At 34.7% G+C, this 16,665-nt stretch overlaps 1 protein-coding gene across 1 annotated transcript; it reads left to right on the plus strand.

The window, feature by feature from the left end:
• The first annotated feature begins 2,952 nt into the window (after nt 1-2,952).
• On the plus strand, nt 2,953-5,733 carry LOC133200396 (beta-1,3-galactosyl-O-glycosyl-glycoprotein beta-1,6-N-acetylglucosaminyltransferase-like). The gene is made up of 3 exons (XM_061336202.1): nt 2,953-3,755; nt 4,202-4,431; nt 5,407-5,733. Exons 1-3 carry the CDS (start codon nt 2,953-2,955, stop codon nt 5,718-5,720), a joined length of 1,347 nt encoding a protein of 448 aa, XP_061192186.1. The 3' UTR covers nt 5,721-5,733.
• Nucleotides 5,734-16,665: the final 10,932 nt, after the last annotated feature.

Below are 16,665 nucleotides of genomic sequence, written 5' to 3' on the forward strand. Positions count from 1 at the left end.
TCAATCCTATTGACTGTAGACCAGGACAATTTTATCTGCTTCCTAAGATACACAAAGAAGGTATGCCAGGTCGCCCTATAGTTAGCGCTATTCTACACCCCACGGAGAAAATTTCTGAATACATCTATTTACATCTCCGTCCACACGTAGAGAATTTGCCATCTATCTCAAGGACACCACGGACTACATTAACAAGACGCCCTCTACTGGCCTTCCAGATCATACCCTTCTCGTGACTATGGACGTCACATCTTTGTACACCAATATTCCGCGCGATGAGGGTATCGAAGCCTGTAAAGAAGTCTGGGATAGTAAATCCATACAAATTCCTTCAACCGAGTCCCTTGCCAAGCTCCTTGAACATGTTCTCAAGTATAACAACTTCATGTTTAATGGAGAACATTACCTGCAGGTTAATGGCACTGCTATGGGTACGAAAATGGCACCATCTTATGCCAATATGTTCATGGGCAGACTGGAACGCAATTTCAAGCACCATTTAGGCCCCTTAGCTGGTTGCGTTTCATTGACGATATAGAGATGAAGTGGGTGGAATGTCGCGAGAGCCTCGAGGCATTCATTTCGTTTGCCAACACCTTTCATCAGTCTAACAAATTTACAGTAGACGTATCTAATTCGAAAAACATATTCCTAGATACTACATCTACCCTGACTGATGGTGAAATCGAGTTCAGTCTCCACACGAAACCCACAGATTCCCATCTGTATCTTCTGCCAACTAGCTGTCATCCCCCACACACATTTAAAGGTGTGCCTAAGGGTCTAGCCACCAGAATTCGGCGCATCTGTTCATCCCCTGCCTTATATCAAGAACAAAGCGGTCTCCTTAAGTCCCACTTATGCAAGAGAGGCTACAATGCCCGCACCGTACAAACTGCTATTGATGAGATGGCGGGACATGACAGGCAAAACCTATTACGCTACAAGGAAAAAGACAAAAGCGGCAGGGTCCCTCTGGTAACCACATACCATCCCGTCCTTAAGAACCTCAGCGGTATCCTTTAAAAGAATCTGCCAATTCTCCACTCAAATAAACGAATGGCAGAGGTCTTTAAGGAGCCCCCATTGGCTGCATACAGACGCCCGAGGAACCTAAAGGACATGGTAGTAAGAACCAGATTGGACAATCCATTACCTAACGGGGGCTTTAAAACTTGCTCTGACAGAAGATGTCTTCTCTGTAAGTACAGCTCTGACACAGACAGTTTTAACAGCCCCGTTACAGGCTGCAGCTACAAAAAACTAGGGAATTTGTCCTGTCAAACAGACAACTGCATTTATCTCATCAGTTGCAAAGTTTGCTCCAAACAGTATGTTGGTGAAACATGCAGGAGATCTCCGCAGGAGAGTCAATAATCACCGTTCTACCATTAGGACCAAAAAACTCAATGAACCCGTTGGGGAACATTTCAACCTTGAAGGTCACAGATGGGAGGACATGACAATAGTGGTTATTGACCATAATCCAAGATGGACAGACGCGCAGAGAAAAGGCAAGGAAAAGTTCTGGATGCACAGGCTGAAGTCATTCCGCCCTAATGGTATAAACAAACTTATTGACTTCACCAGGATGAACGTGAACTAGACCCAATCCCGGATTGTAACAAACAAGTTAATTCTCTCTATATAGTGTAAACTTTACCGTTAATTCGTATTAGCAATCCTGGAACAACCTACCCAAATATTTACAGCTTACATTTTTGTTTATTTCATTTTTCCGATTTCCAAATTTTCAATATATCCAAATTCATATTTCAAAATTGTCCTTCCATATTATCTTTCTTTAATTTCTTTTTATCATGTAGAGTTACGCTATTTTGAGAGAATAAGACAATGTACGATTTACTGTTGGTCGTTATTAATTAGCGATAATTAATTCGTTCAATTATGTAAATCGCACTTCACCAGACTACACCCGATAGACTGGACGCAATTCATAGCGCTCCGGATTTCTTTGTTCACAACTGTTTATAAACTCCAAATTAAACATGTAACATTGTAAATATTTAGTGTTTGGTAGTTTAGTAGTAGTTCTAGTTGTTTTTGCTTCTTTATTTCCTTTGTTTTATGACTTCTTAACTTTTTTCTTTGTCCTGAGGAAGGGACAGGTCGTCCCGAAAATTTGACAATTATTATTGTTCGTGTCGTCGGTCATTTTCAGTGCTTATATATATATATATATATATATATATATATATATATATATATATATATATATCAATATATCACTTAAGGATAGTTTAATAGTTTAAAGTGCCTAAAGATAACTTCAATTTCTCTTAAAACACATGTAAGCCAATTTTTCCAATGTATTTTATTTTGTGCATAAACCAGGATGGTCCTCTCCAAGAACACAAAATGTAGATGACTATTAAGTTAATCTGGTTCAGTAAAAATTGAAAAATTGAATAGCAGAAGAAAGTACGAAGATGTAAATGTTGAGCAGCAACAAAACAGATCCTTAAACAGATTTGAGATGCTTTGTCAAATTTAACATTTAAAAGACCTCATTTTACTAAAACAGTGAGAAACTTTTCAATGAAATAAAAAACCTTTTTAATGTCATTTTGCTCTGATGGATTATCACTGCTTAAAGAATTTTATTTTTTTATAACCTACCGAAATACTTTGTGAAAAAGATGAAAAAAGTATTTCCATGATGTGGAAAGATAAAAATAAAATACTAGTTTACTTTTTAAAAGTTTTCATATCTCTAAACACAAACACATGATCAGTCTTCCAATACACTGCAAGGTTTAACCGTCATGCTAGTATACAAAATGATAATTATCAAATCAGTAACATACATTAAGATTTTTTAAAAAAAAAATGAGGTGTCGAGTACGGTATCCATTTTGTGGAATTCTACTTGTGATATTTGTGAACTTATTGTACATATCAATAATTTCATGGAATTCCCGTTTTCTTTTAATGAAGCATAACTTTTGGGAATATAGCAGAAATATATTTGAAAACACTAAGGTTTCCAGTCATACGGGTTTCAGCGGAGATGTAAAGAAAACAGGAGAAAAAACGAATGAAAAAACTTTGTTGAAACTTTTTGATATTGGTCCTCAATTCAGTGTATCTTACTCTCCCTTATATCGAGAAACGATTCCAGATTTGTCGACAGCAATTATCAAACATGTCCCAGAAGCTCTCAACAAACAAAGGGACGTACACGGAGTTAGTTGTCGACTCCTCTTTGAAGGTAATATTGACGAAATCCAAAAAAGCGTTCGACTGAAAAAATCACAAAAATCAGATTCAATCAGGAATCAAACACGGGATTGTCAAAAATTTGTAAAGACCAGAGGATATATCAATGATACCTTATCGGAGGAAGAAATGATGTTTCCTATTGCTTACAGTATAATGGCATATAAAAGTCCAGAGCAGTTTGAAATTCTTCTCAGGGCAATTTATCGCCCACAGAACATTTACTGTGTTCATATAGATAATAAAACATCTGACGTTATTTTCGAAGATTTTTCAAGTATAACAAGATGTTTCCAGAATGTTTTTCTAGCTTCCGAGAGAATATCAGTGCAGTGGGGAGGAAAAAGTGTATTAACACAAGAGTTGGTCTGCATGAAGGATTTGTTGAGATTCAAAAAATGGAAATATCTTATTAATCTAACGGGGCAAGAATTCCCCCTTCGTACAAATTCTGAACTAGTGAGGATATTAAAGATTTTCAATGGTTCTAATGAATCCGAAGGTATACTTAAAAGGTATGTTGTACACAAATCGGAGTTCCTGCAAGATAAGTAACGAACTGAACTTAATCAATTGATAAAGATATCCGGTATGAATTAAGAAAATTTAAATCAAGTACAATTAAGAAAATTAAAATCAAGTACAATGAAAGATTTGAGAAAAATCTGAGATTAAATTCTTATTCTTTGTTTTTTTTTTTTTGAAGGCCAAACAGAAAAACAGTGCCATATTTAGAAACTCATTTTAATCATGGTTTCTCTTGACTATAATAAATAAATAAAAATATGCTTAGCAACTGTACGCAAACAAGAATCCAAAAATATTATCTTTATCTTTAGTCTGCTAGAAATAGTTATTCGGAGATATTTTTAATGCATAATTACTTGATTCAAAATTACGACTTTAAGATCATCGTTTTTCAAATTTACACTCTTTACATTTTTTTTAAAAACTAAACCAGAGCAAACAAAGACAGGTGGGCTAATGCTGGACAACCGCCACACAAGATCCGTCCAATTAAAGGGGCAGTTCACGTTACAGTAAATAGAAATTTTGTAGAATATTCAATCAATAACCATGTTGGAAAGGATTTTCTTGCTTGGGTGCAGAAAGCAGGAACTGTTCCTGATGAAACATTTTTTGCTTCTTTGATCCACAACCCTCATTTAGGAATTCCTGGAAGTTTTAAAGGTAATAGATTGAGATGTTATTTAAATTTTATATTCTATCTAGTAAAATAAAGAGTAGAGATTTATGGAACACTCATATTATAGTTGTTATATTACATTTAAGGATATCCGCTTCTCAGCCCAAGAAGGATAACTCTTTATTTAATTTAAAAAGTCTAAAAAAATGAAACTTCAGTGGAAATCTTTTCTTGCAATAATTTTCATTTCATGCATCTCAATGTGATTCAAGGTTCTTTGAAGTCTTAGAAACGATCTTATCAAATGTTTATAGTTGTACACCATAAAAGTATGAAAATAAATAAATATTTGGAGAAATCGAATTTCCTTTATTCTAGCCTTACATACCAATGTTTATAACCATGATGTGAAATTAGAAGTGATCTATGGTGTTATGATATGATAGCAAAAGCATTATACACTATGCATTATAAAATAATTGAAGTAAATAGAAGAAACTTAAGTACCATATACGTATAAAAATCATGCAATATTCTTCAAATGCCTGGATACCTGTAATTTGTTAACCTAAAATATATTTGTTGATCAATTTTCGACTAGTATGCGTTTTTATTTGCTTTTCTTGAATATGTATTTGAGATTCACTAATTTTTTCTATATGATATGATTGACTTTAATGATGAAGTTTGAGGAACTACCATGGGTAAATACACATTACTTTGAGAATTCAGAGACATTTTTGCTAGCATTTTCAATTACTCAACACCTGGTTTTCATAACCTGAGGATCGGACTACCTTAATATGAAGTATATTTACTCAGCTTGAATAAAAAGTGTTTACATGACAACCTCTCTAATTCATTCATGATTAAAGATTTTCAGCGGTTAAAAAAGTTCTCTGTTCTCTGTTTAAGAATATTTCCTAGATGTAATGATCTGGTTTGTCATGTAATTTGTTCAATATTCAATTCTTCAAAATGGAATTAAAAGCTAAAAAGAATAAAAATACCTTTTTCAGGACAAGTTGAAACAGACTACTCCTTGAAGAAGCCTTTTCTATCGCGCTTTAAAAGCTGGAGAGATGCACCAAATTATTGGCCTTGTCATGGTCACTTTGTCAGGGGTATTTGCATTTTTGGACTCGGGGACCTTCCACTTCTCGCCCGAAGACCCGAATTCTTCGCAAACAAATTCCACATCGACTACCAACCACACATCTTGCTTTGTTTGGATCAGTTACTTTTCAATAGGACAAGAGATGAATATTTTGGAAGATTGCAATTTGAAACAGATTACTATGAGAACTTAGAGTATATAAAAAATGTGGTTTAACGAAGAAATTTATTGATGAGATACTATGGAAATATTCTATGAAAGTCTTCTTGTTTAGTGTATTGATGGATGTTCGTTGTTAAAATAAATTAATACATGTAGCTTTCATGAAAGTCGTTTAATTTATTTTCTATACAAAAATAAAATAATGGGCTTATAAACAGTTTCAGGACATATGCAATCTTTTTTATACACAAAGGAGAATATCTCGGATATCAAGTTACATGTTGGACTCCTAGGATGAGGATTAAAAAAGTATCCTTTAATAGACCAGCCATAGTATTATCTCAATTGAGGAGTGTCAGAATCAGTTATGGATCAATTACACATAGCAGAATGATTAAATCAGACCCCCCCCCCCCCCCCCCCCCCCCGGAAAAAGGAGAACATATTTTTAGCGATGCATTTATCGATGCAGGATTTCACATGTTCAAAATATTCTTTGCTTTGTTGTGACTCACAAAATAGAAGCAAGGTCACCTTCAAAGAACATCTAGGAAGTATTATATTTATTATTTCAGAATCATTTTAATTCGTGTTTACTGGTTTGTTGAGTCGCAATTTCGTGGATAACTTGTTTATACAGAAGATTGAATGACTCGATACGTTTATAGGATAATTGATCGTGGGAATGTTAATTCTTGGGCAAGGGTGACCAACAAAATCCCCGAACAGTTGTTCCTCACGAACAATGCTGCTTCACAGTACATGTAAAACAAGTATTTTTAAGATACCTTACTCCACACTGCTTTTAAAGGAAGATATTTGTGTATTATAAATATGTTATATTTTCTAAGTATTTGTAACATAAAATCTTGCATATTTATCAAAATAAACGTTATGTGACCCTTGATCCTTTTAAGATATTGATTAAAACAATGTTTCAGGATACTCCATATAGGATAATCAAAGAAGAAAGTGGTGAAAATAAGACGTAAACAAATATTCCTGATTTTCCGATAAATGAATTCAGACATTGACAAATGATATGTTGTACCATGACATTTATGTGATTTTTCTATAATAAAATGAGACAAGGAAAGGGCAAACTATTTGAAAATTACAACAAAAATAATTGTTGAATAAAAATCCGTATTTCATCGTTAAATACACAAAACAAAATACTGTAAAGGATTTCGATCAATGAACTCGTTTAACAATACTACAAAAATAGTCTAAAATGTTTAATTTTAGTAATTACTGCAGAAAAGATAAAAAAAAAAAAAGATATCAAAATTTTAGAGTATCTTTAGCTAGATAATCTCGATATTTGTGATAAAATTCCAACAAAAGTCCTGAATGGATAAAGAAAACAGGTGAATAACAAAAGTCATCATCTCCATAGAAAAGCATAGGGCATATAGGCAAGCAAGACAAATTAGGTTTCAAAAAAGAAATAGTTCCTTACAAAATCCAGGATTTAATTAATATAAATGACATGATTTTTATAGTCCTGTCAAAGAATAATTGTATTATATCGTTGGTCTGAAAAGATGTTTCAAAACTTACACTCTCAGACATACACTAACAATATTTTGTTTTAATTTCTGAAATATAATTCCAATGATTAAAAAGAAATGTTTCCTCAAAGCTGGAGTTCTTCATTTAGGCATCTTTGTAGTCTTTGGAGACAAGGTCTTCCAATAAACTGTTGGAATTCTTATGAGTGTTAATTGTGCTACTTTATTTGCTGACCTGTTTCTGTATTCCTATGAATTTATTCCAAAACTTCTACATGAGAAGACGAAAACACTTGATGTGGCCTTCAACTCGACATTCAGTTTATCGACGACGTTTTTATCAATTAAAATAGCTACTTCCGTTCATATGTCGACTCGATATATCCCAGTGAAATCGAAATAAAAGACACCACCGAGTCTGCCACATCGGTTTCATATTTTTATGTTTTACTGACTATAGATGATAATGATTAATTTATAACTAAATTTTATGACAAACGGTGAGACTTTAGCTTCTACATCATCAACTTTCCTTATTTATGTTGTAATATTCTGCAATCACTGAATATGGTGTTTTTGTCTCCCAACTTATAAGTTACTGAAGAGCATGCTCTGAGTACGATCAATTTTTAAACCGTGGCAGGCAACTGAAAGAGAACCTAGGTTACAAGGATTTTAACAACCTCGTTTAAAGTCAGCATACTTTAAATTCTATGGTCGTTAGAAGAACCTTGTTAGCAAATTTAACCTATCATTAGGTCGTATTTTGACTGGATATTTCATACCAAGTGTTCGGCCTTTGTTTTTATATTTAATTTAACTACGCAATCTACCTTATCAGTAAAATTTGCCCAGCGAGTGTGAACTGTCGACAGGGGATACTTATTCTTCCTAGGATCCTGATGCCACCTCTGGAATTTCCAGGCGGGGATCCGTGTTTTATGCCCGATCCAAAGATATGTATTGATTGTAAGATTTATGAGATCGATCTTTGTTCTTTATCTTTAGCATTTTTCCATAGAATTACAAATTTTTTTCTTTTCTTTGATATAGATGCTTTAAAATGTCGCTAGAAATACATTCGGAAATACCGTTAATTGTCAAATCTGAAGCAATTCTGGTAATCTTCATAATACTACTTGTTACGATGAATTCTGTGATAGGAGAAATCATTTATAAACTATCAATTTTCATTTCAGTTTCCAGGTTGATTCGATAGATATCATTGAAATCGAAATAAAAGACAACACAGAGTCTGACACATCTGTTTCATAGTTAGATGTTTTACAAGAGAACGACGTTGATTGCAAATTAATCTTTATAATATGACTTCAACTTTAACTTTCCATAGCCAACTTCCTTTATCTTAGAAACAATATACCAATATCACCTGCATAGGGGGTTTATATCTTTCAGCTGATTCGATATTTAAGATATGTTCTACGTACGAACATTTTGTGAAACGAGGAACGCTACTGCCGAATAAGTTGATGATACAAAGATATCAACAATCTCGTTAAAGTCACCGTATAACACGTTCTTGGGTAGATACAATGACTTGGTTTTAAGAAAAATAGGTCAGTCGTTAGGGAATGTTGACGGAAGACTTTTTATACAATTTTTAAAGGCAATTTCCGATACTTTGTGGATTTTTCAATGTATCCGGCATCTGTAAACAAATTCATCTGTTATAATTTTTTTTTTTTTGAAATTGTTATAAAGAATTCAACATATTACGACAAATTAAATTCGTTATAAAGAATGAAAAAAAAGTTATAATGAATTGGAGAATTTGTTATATCGAATTCAAATATACTTTTTGATAATGCCCTAAATAGGCTTCCGTAGTAAACCATTCAACAGCGACCTAAAACCTAGGAGTTCTACAAACTTATAAAGGGCCTGTGACGGCAATGGCGGATTTAAGGGGGGCGTGGGGGGGGGGCGCACACCCCCCCTTTAAAATTTTCAAAGTATGACATGACTGATATTAATAATGCCATACTTTGGTTTTATAATTAATGGTCAATTAAAGACACGCTTTCAGGCACACTACTGGACGACAGAACATGCCGGACAATGTTCCCGAATGTCACCAAAGTTATCAATCTGTTACTTTTGACGTCTGTAACCTCAAGTTCTGTGGAGCGTGCCAATTTGTCTTTACGCTTCATTAAGAGCTATCTACGCACTACGATGAGTGGGGAGCGATTCAACGCCCTTTTGCTTTTATTTATACATAGGGACATCCAGGTTGACATCAGTAAAATCATTGATATTTTTGTTTCACGGAATCCAAGACGTATGCTACTCGAAACCCCACTGGTGATTAAGGTATCCGACCCATATTAGGACCTTATTTTCTAACCTTAAATATCAGTCGTGTTTAAAATACTATGATATTATTTCAAAGCACTTTAGAATAGAAAAGGATTTACCAAGAGAAATTTAAAAAAAAAAAATACTATCTAAGCAGTTATTAATCTTTTAAGATAGCATTGAATTCTATGGAAAAAAGTAAATTTTTAAAATTTGAAAATTAAATACTTAGAATATCAATAATGCTGTGATGAAAAGATGTATTTGATCATAAGGAATGGAAAAACAATTAAAAACTATTTTTTCACTGGATAGATTTTTTAGAATTGATTTTTATTGAATAAAATCAAAGGGAGATAACTTTTCAAGGACAGGACAAGGTCAAAAATTAGGTCACGTTCCGCTCTTACATACTGATTCTAAAACATGAAAATTATGTTTAAATATACTGAGTACTCAGCCCATATATATCTGTTATGCATTCAATTCCATTGAATCTGAGGCTAATATGTGACAACGTACTTTGAAAAACATTCTGATTTTTGTGACTTTGTATATCTAGGTAAAATGCTATTATTTTTTAAAATCTGATCTTGTTTGTTCGTTGTTTTTTGGTTTGTTTTGTGTGTGTGTGTGTGTGTGTGTGTGTGTGTGTGTGAGGGTGTGTGTGTGTGTGTTTTCTTTTAAAAAGTGAAATATCATAGTGTACATAACTAATCAATACCACTATTTTTGTGCCTGGTTTTACTCTTAAAAGTAACGAAAACCCAGGAGCTTCCGGGGGCTTCGCCCCTCCTGGGCCCACACCAGGGCTTTGCCCTGGACCCACTGGGGGCCTTAAGGCGACCCCCAGACCCCCTGCCTGAACGAAGTTATCCACGCCCCCCCCCCCCAATCACAAATCCTGTATCCGCTCATTGACGGTACATATTGTCGTCGGCGACGATATGTACCTACCCTCACTGCACATATTGTCGCCGGCGACAATATGTACCGAGACGAGCCTTATTTTTCTCCTGCATAATGGACGACAAAATGTACAGTCAAGCACCGGAACATATTGTCGTCGGCGACAATATGTATAGTCAAGGTCGGCATATATTGTTTTGACGAATATTTACTTGAGAGAGGAAAGAGATTGACAAACGAGAAAAAGTGAGGCACATAATGTCGCCAGCGACAATATATACATGTGTAACTTTTCAGCTGGCGACAATATGTACCGATGGACGACAATATGTTCAGTGAGGGTAGGTACATATTGTCGCCGACGACAATATGTACCGTCACAGGCCCCATATTATTTATGACATAACTGTACAAGGGACAATTTAATTTTATATTTTCGACTCATTGTAAAATATTTTAAGATATAGTTAACTTTTCCCTTCATTATTCATTATTATTTATCTCTTCTTTCTCTGTCCTCTCTTTCTTTCTCTCTAAACAATTGTTTATTTTGAAAGAATTACTTTCACATATTCAAAAATTTTAGTTTTTAATCACGAATTAGAGCAAATTTTGTAAGGGGAAAAAGATAGACGTGTACATTGTTATTGTTTTCTTGAATATGTCTCCTCAGTAAAATTTGTATTTTTTCCGATCGAGAATTTAAACTATTTTGATACTAATAGAAATGACAAACAAAGCGTGCAAAATGCCTATAGATTCAAATGTATAAAAGTCATATTCAATTTGTGAATTTAGATTCAGAATTCTTATCATTGAAAGATCTGAAATTATATCCCTCCCTCCCCCCCCCCCCCGAAAAAAATAATTCTGCGGAAAATTCTTTTGACAAATTTCATTCTATGATATAATTCTATACAAAGACCCCCACTCATATTGGAAAAATTGTGTTTTCGTACGGAGAATTGATCAGTTTTACCTTCTTTGAGGATCGCCCGCATGGCGCAGTGGTTAGAGCATTTGATCCTTACGTCGTGATTTCGAATCCTACTGTGGGACGTGGAGACCGGCCCTTCGGATGAGACCGTATAAACCGAGGTTCCGTGTTGCAGTAGGTGCTGGCTCGATAAAGATCCCTCACTGCTCAATGACCCTAAGTGTCACTATAGGTGTGAATTTGCAATAAAAATTATCAAAAGGAACGTTAAACAACAAACAAACAACCTTTTTTAAAGGTAAAAATAAAACCATTGTTTGTTTGGAATTGCCTACCGCCTCACTAAAATGACCCCTCCTGAAATATGTTCTTGCCATGCAAAGGTAAGATTTTTTAAATTAAAAATTAATTAATTCTTGACCTGATCACATACGCCACCCAAACACATAAGTAGTGTAGGGTCTAAGCAAAAACTGGGTTCTTGGATGATGGGTGATACATGTACGCTTTACAAATAATCAGCAAAACAATGTTTTCACTGCTTATTGACATTTTTATCAACAGTTTGTAAGTTCAATTTTGAAAATTTCTCTCCCTCCCTCCTTGATCTGAAACCCACCAGGTGGCAAATCCAATCTAACAAGTTTTTTTTTAATTTATGGATGGCCTGAGGTGTGCTATTTCCTAGACGGATTAATTCAGCCTTTGTAAAATTTTAGTGAATTGTGGAGATTTTACGCAAAAAATACATTATTGTTAAAATGAATATCATAGAATTTTTTGTCATAATTGACGTTCATTTTTACTTTATTTTTCGCACAAAATGTATTGTGTTCGCCTTGTTCGTCCATCATCAAAGCAAGTAGGATAGATTTCATGGAATTGCTATTCACAGACATACCAGGATTGTCACAAATAGTCATGGACAATATTTAAAACTCTATTAATATTTATCCAACGCTGACCAAATTTTGTCTGATTATAATTTACGAAATGTACCTCAAAATGATGAATTGTTAAATAAAAAAAAAAATCTTTTATAGCATATTTATGACGATTTATAAAAGGCCGATATTGTCTGTCGGCGCAGACCGTAACATAATACATTACAATACGTAACATTACATATGTTACTATTGCAATTGCTTTGGGTTGCCCTGTCTTATTGATAATACGTAAAACACAAAATTTAAATTCATATGAGGTGAATTAGAAAACATGCATGTATAATATATATAAAATGGCATTGGAAACAGAGGAGTGCTGACACAATATCTAAAGCGTACTGTGAATCAAATTTTCTGCAAATCGTCAAACTCGTCCTAGGCGCACAGGAATGAAATAAAATATGGGTTTTATTCTGATAAACCCCCCCCCCCCCCCGAAACGAAAAAAAATATTAAAAAAATGATAGAATACACTACAACATTAGCATGGTAGTTATTTATAAATGGCATAAGAGATTCCGGACAGTTTCACCTCAGAACCGGAAGTCGTCCGCGTTGGGTAGTGGTTAAAGCGTTTACTACATAGTCGCGGAGTAAGGAGATAAATCGATGATTCTTACGTCGCGGGTTCGAATCCCACTCCGGGACGTGGAGATAGGTCGTGCGGATGAAACCTATAAAAGCTTCTTGTTGCAGTAGGTGCTGGCACGAAAAAGATATCTCACTGCTAAAAGGCTGAAAGTGCAGTGTACAGGTCTAAGTTTGCAGCCCTCTATCAGCAAGTGGTGGAGACATTGTATGAATAAAGAATTCTTTTCTGGACGTTAAACAAAGAAACAGTAACGAAAACAGCAAGGCCTAAGAAGAAGAATCATGATCAAGAGTAATAATAATTATTAAATTCAGGAGGTGAGTAATGTTTTATATCACAGTCGACATGAAACTGTGTAATCTACGTAGTCCTTGGAAGGACTTAAAGTTCAATCTGATTAAGGAATTAGAAAGACATGGTGAATTTTATTGCGTTCCGGAGTCAAGAATGGTTTGTCAGTGTGTTTGAAAGAAAGCAGTGAGACTCACTGAGACGAATATTGCACACAAAGGCCAGTATTTTGATAGAAAATGATCATCAGGTTATAAGAGACTTTGATTATATTCGCTTCCATGTGCCGATCTACACGGTCATTTTCTCTTTGTTTTACATTATTTTCTTATTAATTGTGTTGATCTTATGAAATTTAAAGGGGCTAGGACAAAATCTAAAGTAAATATTTTCTAAAATTTTCAGAATGTCATGTTTTATATGTTGCTAGAAAATTTCAGTCCGGAATATAATAAAAGTGTTTAGAAACTTCTCTTTTCTTGATATTATTACAACTACGAATTTCGGGCCGCGTTTGATATGCACATATCCTTGCATTTTCAGGGAGTAAATCTTATTCTTAATGCTTAAGAAAAGTAGAAATGTTGTTGTGCATTAATGGAAAATATCAAACTACAATCCAGGAAATTCAGAGTATAAATTTGAGAAAGCAAAACCAGATCACCAGTATTTTGAGTCTGTGCTTAGTGATGTGTGCAGAGTAAACAAATTGAACACACCTGGTAATACCTAAACAGTAACAGAACTACTGCCCTGCTTACAAACACATATTTTTAACGTAATGTTTTGAAAAATGACGCATTAAATCCTAAGAAAGTCGTTGTCATTGAATTCTAAGAATATTTATTTATGTTCAATTTATTAAACTGAAGTCATTTTTGAATAAAAATAAAAATTTAAAATTGTATGCAATGTAACTGTGTCCAGGTTCCTTTAAAATTATTGATAATCAAATTTTTCCCTTTAATGTGACAAGAAAAGTAAGTTAAATTAGCAAAGAGAAAAACAATTTTTCAACGTATTTACGACTATTTGTTGTAACCCTCGTAGGTATATTATCTAGACTAAAATCTTTATAATTATTCATGTTCCTGTAATAAGGCGCACTTTTTTCTTTCGTCAGATCGATTGTTAACTGTTCATACAAATTGTTAGGCCATTACTTTTACACTAAATTATCTAAAGATTTCTCCGTTTAACCAATCATGACAAGGGGCACACGTCGGACGTGACAGGGGTTGCTTTCTCCTCCATGGCACCTGGTTTCAACATCTGTTTTCAAGGGTCCTTTTTATCACAATTGGTTTTGTTTAAATGGACTGATGAGCAGACCACTGTCTCTTATCTTCACTTTTCATGATGGAAAAGAAGAACAAGAGGCCCATGGGCCACATCGCTCACCTGATTAACTTTGGCCTTGCTGTTTTACACCTGATTTCTGCCCCCTCCCTTGTAGTACTTATTGTGGCCCTGCCCTACCCCAAGGGCTCATGATTTGAACAAATTAGAATCTACACTACCCCAGGATGCTTCCACATAAGTTTCAGCTTTTCTGGCCCTGTGGTTCTTGAGAAGAAGATTTTTAAAGATTTTTACTACATATTTCAATGTAAAACTTGAATTCCCTATTGTGGCCCCGCCCTACCCCCCGGGGTCATGATTTGAACAATTTAGAATCTACACTACCCCAGGATGTTTCCACATAAGGTTCAGCTTTTCTGGCCCAGTGGTTCTTGAGAAGAAAATTTTTAAAGATTTTTACTACATATTTCAATGTAAAACTTGGATTACCTATTGTGGCCCCGCCCTTCCCCGGGGGTCATGATTTGAACAATTTTAAATCTACACTACCCCAGGATGCTTCCACATAAGTTTCAGCCTTTCTGGCGCAATGGTTCTTGAGAAGAAGATTTTTACTACATATTTCAATGTAAAACTTGGATTACCTATTGTGACCCCCCTACCACCAGGGGTCATGATTTGAACAATTTAGAATCTACACTACCCAAGGATGCTTACACATAAGTTTCAGCTCTTCTGGTCCTGTGGTTCTTGAGAAGAAGATTGTTAAGGAAAAATTTACTACATATTTCAATGTAAAACTTGGATTCCCTATTGTGGCCCCGCCTAACCCCAGGGGACATGATTTGAACAATTTAGAATCTACACTACCCCCAGGATGCTTCCATATAAGTTTCAGTCTTTCTGGCACAGTGGTTCTTGAGAAGAAGGTTTTTAAAGATTTTTATTATATATTTCAATGTTAAATTTGGATTCCCTATTGTGGCCCCGCCCTACCCCCGGGGGTCATGATTTGAACAAATTAGAATCTACACTACCCCAGGATGCTTCCACATAAGTTTCAGCTTTCCTGGCCCAGTGATTCTTGAGAAGAAGATTTTTAAAGATTTTTACTACATATTTCAATGTTAAACTTGGATTCTCTATTGTGGCCCCGCCCTACCCCCAGGGGTCATGATTTGAACAATTTAGAATCTACACTACCCCAGGATGCTTCCACATAAGTTTCCGCTTTTCTGGCCCTGTGGTTCTTGAGAAGAAGATTTTTTAATAACCCCACCCAATTTTTGTATTTTCTTGATTATCTCCCCTTTGAAGGGGACTTGGCCCTTCATGTTAACAATTTAAACTCCTCTTCACCTAATAATGCTTAAGTTTGGTTGAAATTGGCCCAGTGGTTCTTGAGAAGAAGTTGAAAATGTGAAAAGTTTACAGACGGACGGACGGACGACGGACAATGGGTGATCAGAAAAGCTCACTTGAGCTTTCAGCTCAGGTGAGCTAAAAAAGCTCAAACTTCACCTTTTAATATTATCAAAAGAAATGTAACAACCATATTTTATTGATTCATGACCTTGATAACGTAAACAATTAATATGGCACTAAGGCGTACTTTCAAAGTAACTTAAAATAGGTTTTTGGATACGTTTTTCATAACAGAAGTTAACAATGAAGAGGTTTGATCACAAAGTTTATTTTATCTTTGCATTTTGCAGTAGCAAAGTATCATTGTAAAGATAACATTTTATCTTCTTCCCAAATATTTTATCATTGTGTAAATGCCTTCAATGATTTGACTTGCCGTTTTAGTACATTGACGTTACCGCTAGATAAGGGATGATGCCAGTACATATTTATAATGAAGTAAAAATGCAAAATACAGGGCAGAGATATGGTTTCCTACTGAGAAATCATTATTGTGTTTCACCAGCCTGAAAATTAGGATTCAGCTAACACAATAGTGTTAACACGCCGCAGTGTGTTATATCAGATGTACAGTGCATGATACGTGGTTAGTATGATTTCCAGATCCTTTAGAAAATTACAATACTTTACCTATCTCACAATTTTTTGTGTTTTTCTGATTTATCTTATGCTTGTCAATGTGAAAAACTTCAAACCTAAAATATGGATTCCTTTGGTTGGAAAAACTTCCTTGATTTTTAACAAAACAAATGAGAAGGTGAAA

The sequence above is a fragment of the Saccostrea echinata genome, unplaced genomic scaffold (assembly GCF_033153115.1).
Source record: "Saccostrea echinata isolate AGI-Se365-2 ecotype Australia unplaced genomic scaffold, CSIRO_AGI_Sech_v1 ptg000039l, whole genome shotgun sequence".
In the NCBI taxonomy this organism is placed as follows: domain Eukaryota; kingdom Metazoa; phylum Mollusca; class Bivalvia; order Ostreida; family Ostreidae; genus Saccostrea; species Saccostrea echinata.

Excerpts from the sequence above, each read along its gene's own strand:
- LOC133200396 (XM_061336202.1), top strand. The coding sequence starts at position 2,953 with ATGAAGCATAACTTTTGGGAATATAGCAGAAATATATTTGAAAACACT. Across the intron at positions 3,756-4,201 it reads TCCGAAGGTATACTTAAAAG|AGCAAACAAAGACAGGTGGG; the intron begins GTATGTTGTACA and ends AAACTAAACCAG. Across the intron at positions 4,432-5,406 it reads AATTCCTGGAAGTTTTAAAG|GACAAGTTGAAACAGACTAC; the intron begins GTAATAGATTGA and ends TACCTTTTTCAG.